Source organism: Saccoglossus kowalevskii, chromosome 14, assembly GCF_978046115.1.
Source record: "Saccoglossus kowalevskii chromosome 14, keSacKowa6.1, whole genome shotgun sequence".
NCBI lineage: Eukaryota > Metazoa > Hemichordata > Enteropneusta > Harrimaniidae > Saccoglossus > Saccoglossus kowalevskii.
The window spans coordinates 24,905,425-24,924,495 of record NC_140654.1 but is presented as its reverse complement, the minus strand read 5'-3'; the positions used below and the strand labels follow the sequence as shown (position 1 = coordinate 24,924,495).

Sequence of the window (19,071 nt, the reverse complement as noted above, 5' to 3'; positions counted from 1 at the left end):
CGTTACATGTAAATTGGACACATTATGGGTGCCTTTGTTTTAGAGGGTAAGTATATAGTCAGGCTTAATGCCCCTAAATTAGCAATTAGCAAGTAAATAATTAACTTTATAAAATAATGTTAGTGCAAGAATACTAGTGTAAGCAAGACAGCTAAACATCTGCGCGGGAGATGAAAATTTGTGAATCTCAGGTCTCTTTACTGTATGTTAATTTGCTATTCATCCGCTTTGTCAAATATCTCGCGTGCGTCGCTTCAGACAGTGGTTTCCTGACTACTTGTCCACATCATCATACCAGTAGCCTTCACAAGTCTTACTACTGCTTCCGAGTCCAACCAGCCCCCCCCCCCGCCCCCCATGAAGTAGTTCGATGCCTCTCCGGACCGCTCTATTTTATCTCCGTAGTATTTATTACACAATTATTACCGACTGCCCAACTATGTGTCGTCTTTAGTTTCACACTTATTTCCTCGCAGACCTATTTATCGCATTTCTGCACAAGATACAAATCTACCACCGTGACCGCACATGTGAAAAGCGTTCGCCGTGAGATGTTTCCAACGCGTGTCGTTTGTTGCCACCGTAAATTCGAACGCACTTACAGCCTAAATTTTAAAGCCTTATTTAATTTTTCTCCGAACTATTTTTTTCATCAGGCCAGATGAGTGTCAACAATGAGAATGTTGGCAATTCTTGCATTTAGTAAAATTCGCTAAAATGACATTTCTAAGTGTTTTAAGTACAGTACTTCGCCTCACACAGTTTCTACTCTACCATTTGCATAAAGAAATGATTTCCTGTCCACCCACCCTAAGGCCACAGGCAATACATTTGTCTTACTTTTCACCCCCTATATTATAATTTAGACTTTTATTATGGTGTTTATCTTACCGGATTACAACTCCCGACTTCATGCAACTAACAAAAAAATGCTAGAATTATTTTTATAGGAATCAATGTTGAAGCAATTGCAAAAATACAAAGAAATCTGATGTTTCTATGGCAACCTACTTCATGGCATTACACGTGCCACAGCTTACATAGACAAGAGAAAAAAACTTATAATATAAGAGGGCGCCCTTCTGCCTGGTACTATGAAATGTTTGCCTGGTCACAGTCCCTCAACACGAGGGACTGTGGCCTGGTTTACAAAAACGACAATGTGAATCTGTAAACACAAAACACAAAAACAATGCATCACACATTAAGTTTTATTTTTATTCAAATTAATGATGTTTTTTTTTATGTTTAGCGTACAAAGTGTTCTAACCAGTTTTGAATATTAAATTACATAATATACATAATCAACAATTGCACATGGTATGTTATCAATATGAATTAATGAATCATTTAAAATAAGTACAGTGTTAAAATGTCATAACTGGGCAGTGGGAAATTAAATGTGAATGAAATTGACACATAGTGACATGAATAACTTATTACAACACCCCATTGCCCATATTTGGATTAACCTCATTGCTCTAGTAAAGTTTAATTCTATTGCATTCCAATAACCCTAAATTTGCATGAAATTGATAGGTAAAGAAACGAGTAAGTGTTGATAAAGCACAGCTGAATATGTAATAATACAAAAAAAACAGTTTGAAACACAAAGCAATAAAGCAAGCGTTGTATGATAAATTTCATTCTTTTTAATACATCATTAAAAATAAATAAATGTAAAAACTAAACAGAAAATTGTGATGGAGAATGCAATCAATGAGAAATATAATTCTCTCAAAAAACCTGAACAGGAACATAATTATAAGAAGAACTGAGGGAAAACAATGTCAGGCACAATCTGAAGTTGTTGAAATTTAAAACATTAAGAGAAAAAAATGTTTAAAATCAATGTACCGGTACACAAAGTCTTAATTCAGTAAATATCAGCAACACTATGATAAATTAGCATCATATAGCAGTGTGAATGAAACCGACAAATTATATCACGAATATCTACAAATATTATCTGTCATTATAAATCAAACTTAACTTTTCTTGATTTGTTTACAGACTTAAAAAAAAGAAATAAACCTGAAGGGCATTTCCTGTATAGGAGTGTTATTTAGATTTTTAACATCTGCTGCTGGACTTCTCATTGTTTGGAGAGATAGGTTTTATTTCCTGTATTACTATATACAGTAGTGAAAAAACAATAATAGTCAAAATAATTAAATTAATGGTAATTAACATTTTCACCAACAGACTTTCTCATCCAAATTTTTCTGCATTTTAGATAAAGATAAGTTTAAAAAAAAATAATACTGCTAGAAAATACTGCTAGCACTTTCAAATTAACAAATCAACCATTGTTTACTATATAACTGTTAATATTACTATAAATTTACTTTAACCTTTTCACCACCAGACTTTCTTGCACAAATTTTTCAGTGCCTTTTTGTCGTTCAATATTTCTAGGAATGAAGCCTAATTTTGGAGCCAACAGACAAAATTTGAGTCAATTTTCAGTTTTTACTCAAAAAATGTTACTATTTTTGTCCCCATCTTCTGATGAAAAAATGGAGACTATAAACGGGACTATTTTGTGAATTTATGATGAATAGAGGGAACTGATGGTGATAAGGTTAACAATAGAAATATATCTAAAAAGTAGTTCGTAAGTGGATAAGGCACAATGAATTATGAAAAAAAAAAAAAAAAAAAAAACAATAAGTACAATATAGCGTTAGAATCTAACAAATTGGTTTTCATGTAAATGGAAATTTTGAATTTAATCTTGGTAATACAATAATACTGAAGAAGATCATTTAAGAAAAATAAATAATTAAAGATGTTGAAAATGAAAAATATCCATTCAAGCACCAATAGGGCTGAGAAAAAAACATAATTGTGTTTCTGATAACCTTACAACTAAAACTTTTATTTTATGCAAAAGTATCTATTTCCATTATTATGCAAATTATCCATGTTCTACCCACAAAAAAACACTTTGTTCATTTACATCTTTTCATGTATCTATAGTGAATGCCCAGAACAAAATGAAATAGAGATCCACTACAATATCTCACTGCAAGTGGTGGAAATTTTTTCTTATTATAGTCTGTATTAAATACATATATATATGTAATAGAAAAAACAAGCCATGCATGGCACAGTCCCCGTAATCAAATTTAAGATATATAGTTATGTTTATAGTAATATAGCTGGAATATAACCATGTCAGGAATATGATTTTTTAACATTAAATTGATTGACATTTGTATCTGATCGTCAAACAAGTACTAGTCCATATTGAGAGATATTGCTCTGGAACAGCATTCAAAATCAGCCATTTTGAATACATGTATATATATATAACATGTTGTATGACGAATATATAAAATTTGAATATAATCGGTCAAAGCATTTAAGAGATATGGCTCTAGAAGCCCAATCATTGAAACAAAATGAAAATAAAATGACGAGCATCAGGAACCCGTAATGTCTAATGTATGTACCAAGTTTGAACAACATTTTTTAGCACAAAAATGACCACCATTTGGCCATTTTGAATAGAATAGTAAAACCAATATATTTGTTTATCTTAACATGATGTATAATGAATATTAAAAATTTGAAAATATTATCAGTGAAAATAAGTCGGAGATATGGGTCTAGAAGCCCATTCATTAAAACAAAATGGCCGCCAGACAGCCATTTTGAATCCGACCTGAAAAATAAATGATGTGCATCAGGAACCCGTAATGTCTAATATATGTACCAAGTTTGAACGAAATCCATCCATAAATGCCAGAAATGCTTGATATTTGATGATTTAGCACAATTAGGCCACCATTTGGCCATTTTGAATAGGATCGTCAAACCAATATCTGTCTATCTATGACATGATGTATAATGAATATTTAAAATTTGAACATAATCAGTGAAAGCAAGTCAGAGAACCACATTCATTAATACAAAATGGATGCCAGTCGGCCATTTTGAATCTTATCTGAAAAACAAAATTATTTGCATCAAGGTCCCATAATGTCTAATGTATATACCAAGTTTGAACAAAATCCATCTCTAAACAGCCGAGAAATGGTTGATTTTTAGGATTTTTTAGCACAAAAATGGCTGCCATTCGGCCATCTTAAATCAGATCGTAAAACAAAATGATGTGCATCAAGGTCCTATAATGTTTAATGTATATACCAAGTTTGAACAAAATCCATCTGTAAACAGCCGACAAATGCTTGATTTTGATGATTTTTAGCACAAAAATGGCCGCAATTCGGCCATTTTGAATCAGATCGTGAAACAAATTGACGTGCATATGTATAATATCATGTATGATGTATGTGTGAAGTTTGATTGTGATTGGTCCAGGCATTTCTAAGATACAGGTCCGGACGCACACACAGTTGCACGCACACACGCACGGACACACAGAGGTCAAAACATAAGTCCACATTTTCGGACTGCGCCTGAGCGGGGACTAATAAACCTACCCCACTATTCTTACTAAAAACACAATTGTTTTTCATTGGCTTAAATCTGATCATCAAAAATGGATAGAAATTTTAGATTTATATATTAAAATTATCAATGTAAATATATTTATTTATTATGCATTATATTATATTTATTCATCTTTTGCTGCTTTTAATTTCATTGGGGTTTGCTCATCACTGAGGTTAGCCCGACTATCTTCCCTGATAATTAACGGCTCTTCCTTCGCTAAATCTGCTGCACCATTTCGGTATTTCGTTTTAAAGTCAATCAATATACCACCAGTGTCTTTATCTTGTAAATCATCTTCAAAAGTATTGCTAAACTTCACATCTTCAACATGATCCTTACACGGAAGCGGTCGGTAAACAAACAATGCGAGAAATAGAAACAACACTGTGCACGATAGATATATGGCAGCTAAAATGAAGAACCGTAAACCGTACTGGAATGTGTCATATACCCAGCATGCACCAGTCTGATCACATGACTCCTGCCATATTAGGCATGTACTGTCGATAGTAGCACCAACTATTAACAATCCAGGTACAGCTCCTGTATTAACAACAATAATTATTATAGTGATAATCAATTTAACTGGTTAGGCCAAGAAAAAATGTTTATGGGTGGTTTATTGATTTGTTTTGAAATTGTTGTTTGTGATTTTTCATGTAAACTAAATTATGACAAAAAAAACTTTAGAACAAAGCTGTGACATGCATGGTGAACAAACCAATGAATACTTTTTCTCTGGGCCTTAAATGCAACTTTTAAAATGTAATAAACTAACTTAACTAACCAAAGTTGACAGTACCGGTTGTTGCATTGCACTCAAATCATTTCCAGGGTTGAATACCATACCCTGAGTGATTGTGTCACTGACTCAATAGAGGAATTTTAACCAAAAGCTGCTGTGGTAAAGATTCATTCAATAACAGACTTTGAGGGAACATTGGTTAATGTTAATATGTGCTTGTGTTCAACAGGGCTGGTTGAATTAAATGCGGAATTATTCGCGTGTTTTTAATTTCACTATTTTCATTGGTAAGTAAAATTCACTAAATTAAATTTAAAGTGAACTTGTAGAATAACAATAGGTCTTATTATTTCCTTGGTAAGTTTGTGATTTTAAAATCCAATTGCTCAAAACCTCAAATAGAGAAATTAAAAGTCAATGAAAGTAAATGGTTTTACAGTAACTTATTTACTGGAATTTCCAACCACAGTCTGAGCGTAAGTTAAAATTCAGCCAGCTTGAAGCTAGCTTAATTTGCTTTCAAAAACTGCCTTTTATCTAAATTGTGCAAAGTAATTGTCAAAATATGTCTCATTAGTAACCTAGGCAAATACTACCAAAGAATAAGTTGAAATTATTGATGAGAATAATACTTTAAAAATTTTTATGAAATTTTTATGAAAAGTGAAAGCCAGCTGAGAGCTTTGCAGTTTTAAGTAACCTTAACATTTGCTACAAAAGTTTGGCATAAATATTCTAAAGTAATAGTGAGATTGACTCTGCACACGCAATACTTACCAAACAACCTGGCGAATACAGACTGGATACTCATTGCCAGCATCCTTTGATTTTCTGGGACACATCTGGGGATTATAAAATACAATTAATTCTATCAAGCTGAAACTGTAAATATAAACTCATTTGATAAGTCCCTAAATTTTATTGAATTGCAAAAATTTTATGAAAGTCTTATCACTAAGCACACTCCATGTTGAAAGTTCAAACTAACAGTGTTAACAGCAAAAATTATTGACAATGTGTCAATAAAAGTATTGACAGTGTACAGTTCGTGTTTTTTTTAACTGGTATTCGATCTCAATGTTTTGTACAAGTCACATGTAGATATACATGTTTACCAAAAGGCTCAATGCATCTCTTGTATACCAATATATACATGTATATTCAATGCAGTATGACTGAAAGTGCATGGACTGACAAAATGCGGTGAATATATAACCACACAGAGACAGAGAAACCAGCATGGACACCTCAAAAACAACAAATGGTTGTTCAACAACAGTCGGCTACTTTTGTTCAAGTATAAAACAAAATATAACACCTGTAAACCAAGTATGAATGATACAAAGTTCAAATGAAATTGCCCTGTTCATCTCTAAAAAACGGTTCCAGACATGATTACTGATTGGGATTTTAAAATTTTAGACAAAATTCATATATTTCATCAAATCACAAAAAAAACAACAGTATAATAGTATGAGTAAAGTACTGAATGAAGCAATATATTAGCTAGGAATTGGCATGGATATGAATAAAAACGAAATGGGATACACCTGTAAACCAAAAATATGCATAATCATGATCCAAAGTTTAACAAAAGGTTCCATGCATCTTTGACAAACTGTGGTGATTATATAATGACACACAGAAAGAGAAACCAGCATAGACACCTCAAAAACAACAAATGATTGTTCAACAGTCATCTACTTTTGTTCAAGTATGAACAAAATATAATGCGCACCTGTAAACCCAGTATGTGAAATGTAAAATATAGAAAAAAAAGTATATTCGCTGGATTTTATTTTCACTGAAACATTCCTTCAGCGAAAATAGCGAAAATTAATTCCGAGCGCAAATAAAGTATTTTACAGTAAGTTTGAATGATCATCAAAACACCTCTGAAAAATGACTCCAGACGAACATACAAACCCAAAATTAGTTGTCCCTGATTTCAGACTTTGTCCAAAACGGTGATTAACAATCTACAAATTCCCCCCCTGACAGTCTATTAACAGGGTGACATTTACCATGAAATATAACAGAAACTGTGTCAGTGTTGTTGTGTTTCCCCGACTGAAGTGTTAATATCAAACAAAATACTAAAATTCTTCACCACCAAAGTACAGTAATGATGGCAAACATTGATTGACCAAACTAACAATTACAGTGACAAACTAACAATTACAGTTAGCAGTGATTTTTCCCCAAATACTGGTACATATATTCAAACCATGAATTAAATTTCCGTAAAAAAATAAAAATGGACTCATCACAAACCACACCATAAGTCTTGTACTAAATACTGAAGTTACAACATTGTAGTACAAATCGTGGTGTATGACAGAATTACCTTAGTGTTATCGCAGCAGCAGGGACGGTCAATTGGAAGTTCATCAACATAGACAGAAAAAATAACATTAAGAACACTGGTAAAGTCCAGCAAGCTTTGTCGCATTCTCCCACAGTAGCACATCCACTGCTGTAACTTTCACCATTCACTGTACAGTTGAATTCTGGGATACACTGACAGTTATAGAATGTCTGTAGATTGAAACCAGAAAAGACAATTTATAAAATAAGTTGTCAAGAGGAAAGAAAATGGTACTACTGTCTCATATTCAAAGTAAATTTCATTACAGACAAAATACAATATGATGACAATAATATTGTGGTGAGTATTTCATAATTGGATAATTACACCATTTGTATTTTTAATTGAATGAGCCAAAATAAAGTAGTGTCTAGACATAACACCACTGACTCAAATAAAGTCAGACATAGTGGATGATTATAATAAACATGGTTGACATTCATTATTAGTTCATTGTCATAACGAGTTCCTTTTCTTATACCCCACAACTAATTCTAACCGTAACCCCACTATAAGCACTCCTAATTTGACTGTATATGCCCCTACAGAGGACACGTATGGTTATCTAGAGGGGGCATATGGTGTTGAATGGGGAGCTGGGTGACAGTTATAGTTGGGGGTACAAAAAGAACTCTTTCCAGAATGTCTAAATGTTAGGAGTCATTAGATACTCCTTGGTGTTATTGACTGCAACAGAGAGTTTCTGAGTTCAATATTTACCAATTTTAACATAAAGACATTTGGCTCAGATTTACTCACAACGAGATGTGCCTTCAAGTATCCATTGTCTGCCAGTGCTTGATGAAGTATATTACGACGACGCAAAGCCATATGAATGGAAGATAAACAACATACTGTTGTAACATACAACATAGCCTGAGCATATCTAAACACTTAGCTTCATTTCAGCTGGCTCAATGCTAGCCTACCGGTACTTACTTTTCCCTTCATACTTTGTATAGGACAAATATAAAATTTAAGACATGCTATGCCAACTACTCTGACAACAATCAGTGCTCTCCCCAGACACCATGTCAATCATTGTGGCTAATTTGCATAAAAATATACATAATTTGCATAATTGTAATTTGCATAATAATAATCAGTTTCCCCAACAAACAATGGTAGTCGATTTAAAGATTTTGGGAGTTAAGTTACGCACAGACTGCACTGTGGCATCTCCAAAATGTAGTTGCAAATACAGAATAAATGTACAGTGTCAGTGCACATATGCGTCACTTTACATGCAAGTGTTAAGTAATGGATTAACTATGACATGCTAACCTGTCCATCCTGTGAATAGTCCATACATCCAGCACTACATGGATTAAAGTACACCAGACCATCATTACCACATACAGGGGAATACATGTTCCGGGTACACTCACAGTCAGCATTACAGCCATGTGTGAAATTCACTTCAGATCTGTAAACATAGCAAAACTATAAACATCTTACCTTGATGAGCTGTTTACAAATATAAACACAACAGTAGAAGAGGACAGTAATATTAGGGGTGTTTACGTTAGAAATCTTGGCACATGCTGATACTCAGGACCCGAGTTGGCACATGCCAAACATGTGTGTGAACGGTCGGGACAGAGTCGTCACATAGATGCTCAAGACCAAAACTCGATATATGCCGAGATTTGCTGCCTGAATGCTTGGAATGAACTGAAATCATATCCTCAGTGGTGAATTTGAGAGAACATATACTGATTTATACTAGCATGACATGATGATGGAGGGAAGTGCATCTATACATAGTCAGATGCTGAGTAATGAATGAAATGAATGTTGTCGGCGACGCATATTTATGTGCTTCTGCAACCGTTTATTCGCAATAAATAATTGTTTTTTGAATCTTCTTTGCCATTCAGGTGCATGAAGACTCGTAATAACTCCAATAACAGCAAATGGATATAATTTCAATATAATAATTATTATTATCATAATATGAATATCGTTTTCCATGTTTGGGTCAAATAACAGATGAAGAATATGATTTCGGCATGAGATGAGTTGGTCCCAAGTGGGAACAGACTAGTGTGAGCACAATTGCTGTAATCCCTCTGCAAACATAAAAGATTAAAAATGTTGGCACGTGCCCAGGTCCCTCAACGTAAACGTAGCATATATTGAAATAAATTAATTTTTATTGGAGGTGAAAAATTAGAGGAACATGTTATTCACTTTTCCAAACCTACATGAAACTAACGTCTCTTTTGTTAATATAAATCTTATAACGTAAATTTCATGATTGTATAATTATATTAAATTGTATCACACACGTTTGACAGTTGATCAACAAGACCTTCGTAGTTTTTTCAACAAACTCTAATAAATGACATGTTTTTTTTCAACTGTATGACATCGTAATTTATGACTGGATTTCTCTGTATTGATGGTATGTAAATAATATTGTAATAAATGTGCGTATTGTTTTGTAATCATGTTCATTTGTTTTTAATTACGTCAGAGTGGTAGCGTGCATGGAAATGACACGCAACTTGCTTTGTAAAATAATCTTTTATTCCCCTTCATGTTTCGAGAAATTAATACCCCCCTCAATCTGTCACATGGTGAATTAAAATTGTCATTTGCACTCTTTTCTGAGGGGGTTGCTCGGGTAAGCGCCCACCCCTAAAAAATCCCAATTTTATGAGTTGAGGAGCCTGGGCGCTAACGCGGTCGAGTACGGTATTGTCCACTAAAAACTGCTATTCGCTGAATAGCAATGGGCATCAAGGTGTTTATTGAGGAGGGGTGAAGTAATACTGTATTTTAGCTAGAATTAATTTTTGCTAAAAAAAATTTTTGTTTGTTTTGTATGGAAATTATTATCACTGATTTTTTATGATTTGAATGTAAAATATCGGAAAAAAGGTATATTCGCTGGGTTTTATTTTCACTAAATCATTCTTTCAGAGAAAATAGCGGAAATTAATTCCAAGTGAAAATAATTATTTTACATTAGAATACATTATGATGGCAGTCATTGTGTTAATTATCATAAAACTAAACTCACCCTAGTGTATCATATGCACCACTTACACCAGCTAATGACGCCTTAGGACAGCTCAACAGTAAGTAGGGGGTGCTGGCCAATGTCAGAATTGCAACAACAAGAGAAAACCTGATCATTCCAAGCACTTTGAGTTTGAATTTTTTGATAAACCACCCACCAAGAAACGTACCACCTGCAGCACCAGGAATCACAGCAACACCTGCAATTTTCAAAAAAAAAATATCTCCCTGGAGATTGTCATAGTAATAATCTCCCATTACACAGTATTTGTTATTTAAATTGACATGTAGTATATACTATTATAAGCCTGTCACTGAAAGCAGTCAGCAGTGACAACCTGTATCAAACAGCTGTTAATTTTCATACCAGATAAATACATACACTATTAATAAGAATATGATATTAATTTATTTTGGAAGTGAGCGATTGTCAAAATTCTACAACATAATTTTATGATCCTGCTCATGGAGAAACAGTTAAATATTTTGCAAAATATATTTTGAAAAATCATTTGAATTAGTTTAAAGATGTATTAAAATTACAAGATAATATTGCTTTGGGATTATGGCCACTGAACACTGCTTTGTGGCAGTTAAGGTGGAGGCTCACTCATGATTTCAAATACCCAAAATCTATTCGTTTTCATATTGACTTTAAACAATTTGGGGGTCACCAGCTTAATTTTGGAGAAAAGGATGGTTGTATTTTAGCGGATCGTAGTCATTTTGTCAGTATTTATAATGCTTTTCCCATAGGTCCCTATAGAAGACATATTATATGACCTCCTAAGTTGAAAGCTGGTGACATATAATGTGAATGATGGGGTGTCCTCAATTATTTTAAAAATCTTTCTTCAAAAATGTGTTTTATGAAATTGTTCACAAAATATGTCACCGTAACATACAAAAGAATGCTATTTCATGGTGTCATGAAACTATATCTCTATGATTTTACCTAAAAGAACATTGAACACTGTCATGCTATTTATGACAAACTATCTCAAAAATAACACATCACAAGCTGAAGCCATTTTTGAAGGATTTCAGCATACTGTATTTTCACCACCACTTCCCACTTTTCATCACAAATAGTCCTGTTTATAGTCTGCACTTTCCTTTAGAAGATTCAGACAAAAATAGCCAAATTTTTTGAGGAAAAAATGAAAATTGACTCAAATTTTGTCCAAAATTAGGGTTCTTTTCCAGGAATATTGAAGAACATAAAAAAAGTGACAATTGTGGTGAGAAAGTACGGTGGTGAAAAGGTTAATATGTTTCTGAATGCAATTTGATTTGTCACACTTGTGACAGTTGGGTGGAATACACACCAACAATAATATTCAAATATTCAGTTCTTTTCAAGAATTCATCCACAGAGAACCCCAGAATTCTACAATATGCAAATAACCATGTACATGTAGCTAATTACAAGGTTGGGCCTGATTGGCTACCTAGCCCTAACACCTAACAGTCAGACCAATCAGAGAGCAGCTTGTTTGTTCACAGGTTTTGGAACCTATCAAATTCTGCCTTGTATATATACAAATTTTATACTTACCACAAAGCGCAGATGCTGCAGACGAAGTTACAGCAAACTGATTTTCAATAAATTTTGGCATGAAGTACGTAAATCCACCAATCAGAAGACCTTCTGTGATGGCTGTCCCAGTTATACACAAATAAGTAGCATTTCGTAGTAATGACCAAACAGAGGATGGGAAATCATTGACTGACATTCCATATCGTGGTTTCTTAGCAACGTCTGGGGATGATGAAGCAAGCATCTCTAATTGTTCCTCTTCCTTGATTTGTTTAGTCTCTGCAATAAAAGTGAAGTACTGAAAGTGAATAAATTTGCTATTCTAATAGGCTTTCATGACCCCCTAAAGGTCACACATCCTGGTATTTTAGTTGGTACAACAGCATCACAAGCATACAGGATTTGGAATTTTAATGCATCTTTTTGTTTCTAGCAACAATGTTTTACTTATGTAGCTAAAACAAATAGTCAAGTCTAGGAAATTGTGCTGAAATACCAACAAAACAAAATTCATTTTTGGTTTCCATACCAACAAAAGGACCAGGATGTGTGATGTGTACCATGAAAGTAACTACTTTGCAATTGACTAACACGCCATTATCCTAATTTACATATTTTGGTGGCTGCTATTATGCACATGTTTATATGCATGTCACTGGCAATATGGCTGCATTCAACAAATTTGAATAAAAACATGGATCCATTATCCTAATTTGCATCTTATTTACAGTCTTAATTTTGCCACAAAAAATAAAAAAGAATAAAAAAAGTTAAGAGGGAACTCACTTTTCATTTCTCTTGGGAAACCACTAATTGGCAACACTATACACCATACAGCTATGGATCCAATAAAAAATCCCAACCACCAAGCACCGACCCAGGCTGGATGTTCTTGAGTAATTGTCACACTGAAAACACATACAAATCATTAATCTGCAAATTTAGCATTTTGTTCTTGTTTTTGTTTCTTGTTAAGTTTTAGAGTCGTCACTCTGCATCCTGTTCAATATGGGACTCATATCGACGTACACAATGCGTGTAAAATACATTGTTTGTTTACATGAAATTCAAAAACACACTGTGTGGTGACTGTACACTTTAAAATGTATCTCGTAATAACAAAAACAATCAGAAAATATTAATTAAAATCAAGGATTTATAAGATGGGAGAATGGAACTAGCATGATATGCAATGATATAATTGAATTCTCATCCACTATGGTGCTGTGGGTCATTTAGTATTATTAGCCATATATAATGATCACAAAGATATCCATCCACCTGGTTAATAGTCAAACATCACCAATCAGTTCTGTAGCTATGGTTATAATTGAGTTTTCTGTATCTTAGGGTGCAGAAAAAAGTGCAGAAAAATTTGGCATGTGAAAGTCTGGTGGTGAAAAGGTTATTGGGATTCATAAATATGCTAATATGGAAAGTCGAGAAAACAACACAAACTCAACTGAACAACCAATTTTATATATGTTACACAAGTAGGGCTAATTTTGTTACACTGTTCAGGAGAGTTCCAACAACCATCCCAATTAAAGTACCATTTTCTATGAGTTTTTGGCCTTTGTTTTCATCGCGATGGTTGCCAGGTGGTGAAAATGCCCGGATGTCCGCCCCCAAGGATAGATGTAGATGCAGTAACATGTCCAGTAGTCCAAAACATGAATTTGCTTTGAGATGCCTTAAAAACCCATTTGGTAACTTCAAATCTACTGGTAATTTTTTTTATCTTATTTTTACACTAGTAACTAATTCATAAAACAAAAACGATCTACCCTATTTGCTTAATTAGAAGTGAACCTGCTTAAACGTTATCAATAAATATCACAGTTTTGGTCAAATTAAAACTGACATCAAAACTATCATTGTTGGCTTCTGTGAGTGCTTGTATAGGCACTTCTAATAGAGCAAATATGGTATCTAAACATAACAGAACAGGAAATAATATTCTTACTTTGTAGCTTCTGACAGACTAGTGTATAATGTTAGGAAAGCACCACCTAACACAAGACCACATGCTGGACCAAGCGCAGAGAAACCATAGCATATTCCTGTGTGTGAAAAATTTAAGATGAGACCCATGTTCATTGACACTTATATGCAAACCTATACGATTCTCGTTAAAGATGACATTTTACCATCTACATTTTGCATATATTATAATTATATTTAATTTTCAAATAAAACCATATTTTTGTTTGTATTGACCAAAAAATATTTCATATATAAGAATGACATGTGGACGAAAACATATGTTATTTTAATATTGCACTAACTATGACTCATTATCAAACTAAAAATCTTGCCTTTGCAAGACATAGTATTCGTAGGATGAAAATGTAAACCACATTGTGCATTGATTGTTATCGTACATACTGAAACAACCAGTGTTCTGGTACATGCGTATTAGAGAATGTCATTCATCAACTGAAAACTCAGATGCATGCTACAAGAATAAGGTTTTCAGGTCATGAATAATTATAATTCACAAATATTCAATATCAAACATCAATATTAAATGTTTTCATTTCAAATTAAATATTTTATTTTAGCTTGATTTAATTCTTAATTTAAGACATTTTGCATCTTTTCTCAAGGCAAGGGATTAGAGTTACCAGATTGGTACATTAAAGAATATCCCATGTGTTACTGGCATACTTGTAACTTACCGACATATATCCCTGCTTTCTCGGTTCTGACATTTTCGTCCAGATAAGTAGTACCCAGTGTATACAGCGGGGATGCACCACAACCAATCAAAACTTGGCCAATGATGAAAACAATTAAAATGTGAGATTTGGAAGTCTCTTCTTCAGTGACACAATCTATGGTAGAGTTTGCTGCACAGGTTAATAAATTAGATTCCATTGTACCATATTTATAATCGGTTGTGAGGAAATGCGGCAAGGTCCAAGTAAAACACCCAAAGCCCATCAAAATAGCACCAATACCAAGAATTCTCGGTTTATTTCCATAATCGCTGTAAAAACTCATAAACAGAACACAAATGGCAGCGGTAAGATCATAAACCGAAACTATAAGTCCTGTAGCGATGCTCGGAAGTTCAAAACGACGCTCGATGGTTGATATACTTGTAGCAACAAATCCACTAACGATCATTCCCTGGACGAACATGAAAGTACTTAGCGTCACACACAGCCATAAACCGCTGTTGAAAACTTGTAAACATCTGTGACGAATGTTAAACCATCCCCACAGATGGATATCACTTTCTATTAATGAACTGGATGAATCTCTTTCAATTAACGATTCATCATCATGGTTACCAGTCTCCTCCTCAACTGATAAGTCCATGATGGCAATTTAATCTCAGTTGCTCTAGAAAGATAAAAACATGTGTGTAAACGCATAGAACACAGTAAAACACATATTTGTGAATCTGTAATTTTGCTACATTGTAATTCAAGACGTCCCTATTTTAAAAGAGAAGTATATTCTACAATGAGATTGTTGGCACTTTAGCTAAATTCAATCTGATTAAAATCTAATGTAGTGTACGGGCTGTAATTATTTTGGCTATAAACTTGTTTTAATTTTATTTTGTATTACTTTTCTTATTAATGCCCTTTTATTTTATTATTTTACTTTGATTTTGATTTTTTTAATTCCGCCCTACCTACATCTGATCCGACGCCTATGTAAGTCCCGTTCAAATCTCGCGTAAGTAACAGCCAATCACAGTCCACCTTTTATACAGGCTGTCGGTTGCTTACTTTTCAGTGTATACGGGCAATCTTTCTGTACATTTATATTTTGCCCACTTGAATAAACCATTAATAGAAAATTGCTATATATTTTTATTTGCAAAAAAAATTCCACAGCATTTTACAATTTTTGTCATTTCATTGAATATTTTTTTCACTTCCAACAAATGTGTACACTTCCAGATACATCTTTGCCAGCCAAGGTTCGTTCATTCAGTCATCGCTTCAATTTTACATCACTGAGCATAATTATCTAGAATGGAAGCAAAAAAGGTAAATCGTAATGATTAGAACACTGTAAACAGCTATAGTAAACAATGCAAACTGATTTTAAATTGTATAGCGGTCACCGGCCCACGGCATCGACGCACTGGCAGAAAATTGGAGCAAAAAAATATTTCCTGATCAATTGCGATGTGTTCCAAATAAAAAATATTTTATTCCAGTCCAAATCAGCTCATTTACTTTAATAAAGTGTTATTGTATAATGTACAAAATGTTGATACAATTTGATGAATATTTACAGCTACGGCTTCAATATCGTAGACGATTTTGGCCCGATCGTCAACAAAACATCACCCGTCTCCAGGGCAGGCGACTGGAAAAAGACACTGGTGTTCGGTCGAACCGGTGGAAACAAAATCGTCACTCCCAGAATAACTATGCAAAATAACGATCTAAAGTCGAACCATTCGAGCCACAATATTAACATAAAAATGACTTTCGTTGCATTTGACAATGATAAACTTACCGAAAAGCCGTGTTTTTCTCGGTCGGTATAATCCGCCATTTTATTTGAGTGTGTTTGCCATCAGACTCTGCCCGGTGACGCCATCATGTGCGCTATAGAAGGAGGTCTGTGATTCGTTGACTAAAATCGTCGATAGTGGGTCTCGTTGAAATCTCGTTACATAGGCATCGGTTCAGATGTAGGTAGGGCGGAATTAAAAAAAATCACAAAATCAAAGTAAAATAATAAAATAAAAGGGCATTAATAACAAAAGTAATAAAAAATAAAATTAAAATAAGTTTATAGCCAAAATAATTAAAGCCCGTACACTACATCAGATTTTAATCAGATTGAGCTAAATTAAGATTCTGTTAATTCTTGCATTCAGTCAAATTCACTAATTTACAGTAATCTTTATGTAGGATGGGGAGAAAATAAATAAGGTATGTTTTTTGTCTATTTGTCATATTTTCAATCATGTAATACTGAAGTTAATATGTACAAATGAACACAGACTGGGTAAAATTGTTAGATTTATGGGCAATGTACATTAATTTTTGTTTCTAACTGCATATCATATTTGCTCTATTAGTAGCGAAGTACAGCTTATGTCACTCATGAACAATAGGAAATAATAGGAAATAATATATAATTATTTTCATATTTTCCCTCATTTTTTTAAAATATTGCATGTTATTTTTTTTCTTAATTTTAGGATACCACCCCCAGTTATTAAATAGCTCACCCCTAATAACATGTTACAGTACAAATGTTTACATTGAGCTTATCATTATATTACAATCTGCATATTTATCATATAAAATCTAATAGTTGACAAATGAAGGAGATATTATCAATAAATCTATTGTAATATGACGTCAATAAATGTGCATGGAAATTTCATGTTGGGGAATTTTCTAACGGGACGTATGTGAAATAACAGTATCCGGACTGAGTTGTTGTAATGTCGGGTCCAAAGGGCGAGCGGATTTCATGACTGAACATTTTGACCAAGCTTTTGTTTCTCCCAATGATCGACTATAAACCCGGGTCAGATAGACATTGAAACGATAAAATACAGGATGACAGCACTGCGATGACTACGACTAACAGATCACATTGCATCAAAAATATATGAATTATTAAATATAAAAGAAACCAATTCAAACCAAAAGAAACGATTTCAAAACAAGTACAAGATATGATAATGTAGTGACGTTGTAATTTGCCTACCAGCCAAGTCGACCAGATACCTGTCACCCGTGAGTTACACAGTCACCATGTGGTCTATTTTGATCGGTTCACGCTATTTACCTTAGTTGTATACACCCATCAACAGGTATTATTATTGCTAGGTACACAAAATGAAATGGGTCGGCCTACACACTCCAAACACTGGCGGCGCCCTCATTTCCGTTTCTTTCACGCGAGGAGAAGGGTTATGCGCACGCCACATTGGGTCGTATCTGGGAGCTCTCAAATAGGACCTCACGAATACGACCTACTTTACATATTACCCATATTGCATTATACAAAATGGCTGGTAGGTTAGTTGTTAGTTTTTTTCGGTTTCTTCGCAGTGTGTACTCGATGTTTTGCGTTTACCAGTAATCGTACGTTTTCCTGACGCAGTATTTGAACCAATATCGCCTCGTGAGATAGCGATTCAGTTTGCATGTTTATTCATGTTTATGATCGTAGGATTTATTGACATTTATTGGAATATTTATTGGCATCGGACTCGTTGCGTTGACCCGAATCTTCGACAGCTTGTTAAACGGTAGCCCTGAGTACAGTCCTGTAGGTTGGCCTCCTTCCGTTGATCATTCGGCCCTCACAGTCCTGAGAAGTCGCATAGACCGGGGATTCGACACTATTGTGAAAGAGTGTATCGGGCGATTTAAGAGGCATTCAGCTTTGCAGTTAAAAAATAAGCAGGTCGATACGTCTAACTATTCTAAATACCTTAACTGGAAGCGAAATTACATAAGATTTCCCACTAGGGTCGATAGAATCGACATTTTCCAACGTCAACCGAAAATATACGCCGCCATCTTGTTCTTGACGCATTCATAAACAAAACGTTGTTTCGTTGCGTAAAACTTGCTTTCGCCAACGTTCCAGTGCTGTAGGTTCATTTTTCGGCCACAAAAAAGGTATTTGTAATCGCTAGATTAGTCGATAGATGTTTTAGCTGGTTACAATCATGAAAACTGCAGAACGGTTCTCCGCCATAAATTTGTAGGCGGGTGTCGAATCCCCGGTCTATGCGACTTCTCAGGACTGTGGGGGCCGAATGATCAACGGAAGGAGGCCAACCTACAGGACTGTACTCAGGGCTAGTTAAACGGAAGAATAACAAATAGATTTCCATACTCTTCAGAAGTAAAACAGAGCTGTAACTTAAGCCCAACATTATTTAATCGTTTTTATTTTACAAATGCTCTCCAGACATTTTTG

General features: G+C 34.2%; 1 protein-coding gene and 1 long non-coding RNA gene across 2 annotated transcripts; both read right to left on the bottom strand.

Moving 5' to 3' along the window:
• Positions 1–3,672: 3,672 nt before the first annotated feature.
• Positions 3,673–15,471, bottom strand: LOC102808461 (solute carrier organic anion transporter family member 4C1-like). The gene is made up of 9 exons (XM_085507562.1): positions 14,826–15,471; positions 14,111–14,207; positions 12,931–13,052; positions 12,163–12,423; positions 10,606–10,804; positions 8,862–9,003; positions 7,557–7,747; positions 5,987–6,051; positions 3,673–5,007 (listed from the first exon to the last, which is right to left on the bottom strand). The coding sequence occupies exons 1-9, from the start codon at positions 15,469–15,471 to the stop codon at positions 4,586–4,588; spliced, it is 2,145 nt and encodes a 714-aa protein (XP_085363688.1). The 3' UTR covers positions 3,673–4,585.
• Positions 15,472–15,956: 485 nt separating this feature from the next.
• LOC146734615 (uncharacterized) lies at positions 15,957–16,895 on the bottom strand. The gene is made up of 2 exons (XR_014931547.1): positions 16,633–16,895; positions 15,957–16,134 (listed from the first exon to the last, which is right to left on the bottom strand). It is a non-coding gene; the product is annotated as an uncharacterized LOC146734615 (long non-coding RNA).
• Positions 16,896–19,071: the final 2,176 nt, after the last annotated feature.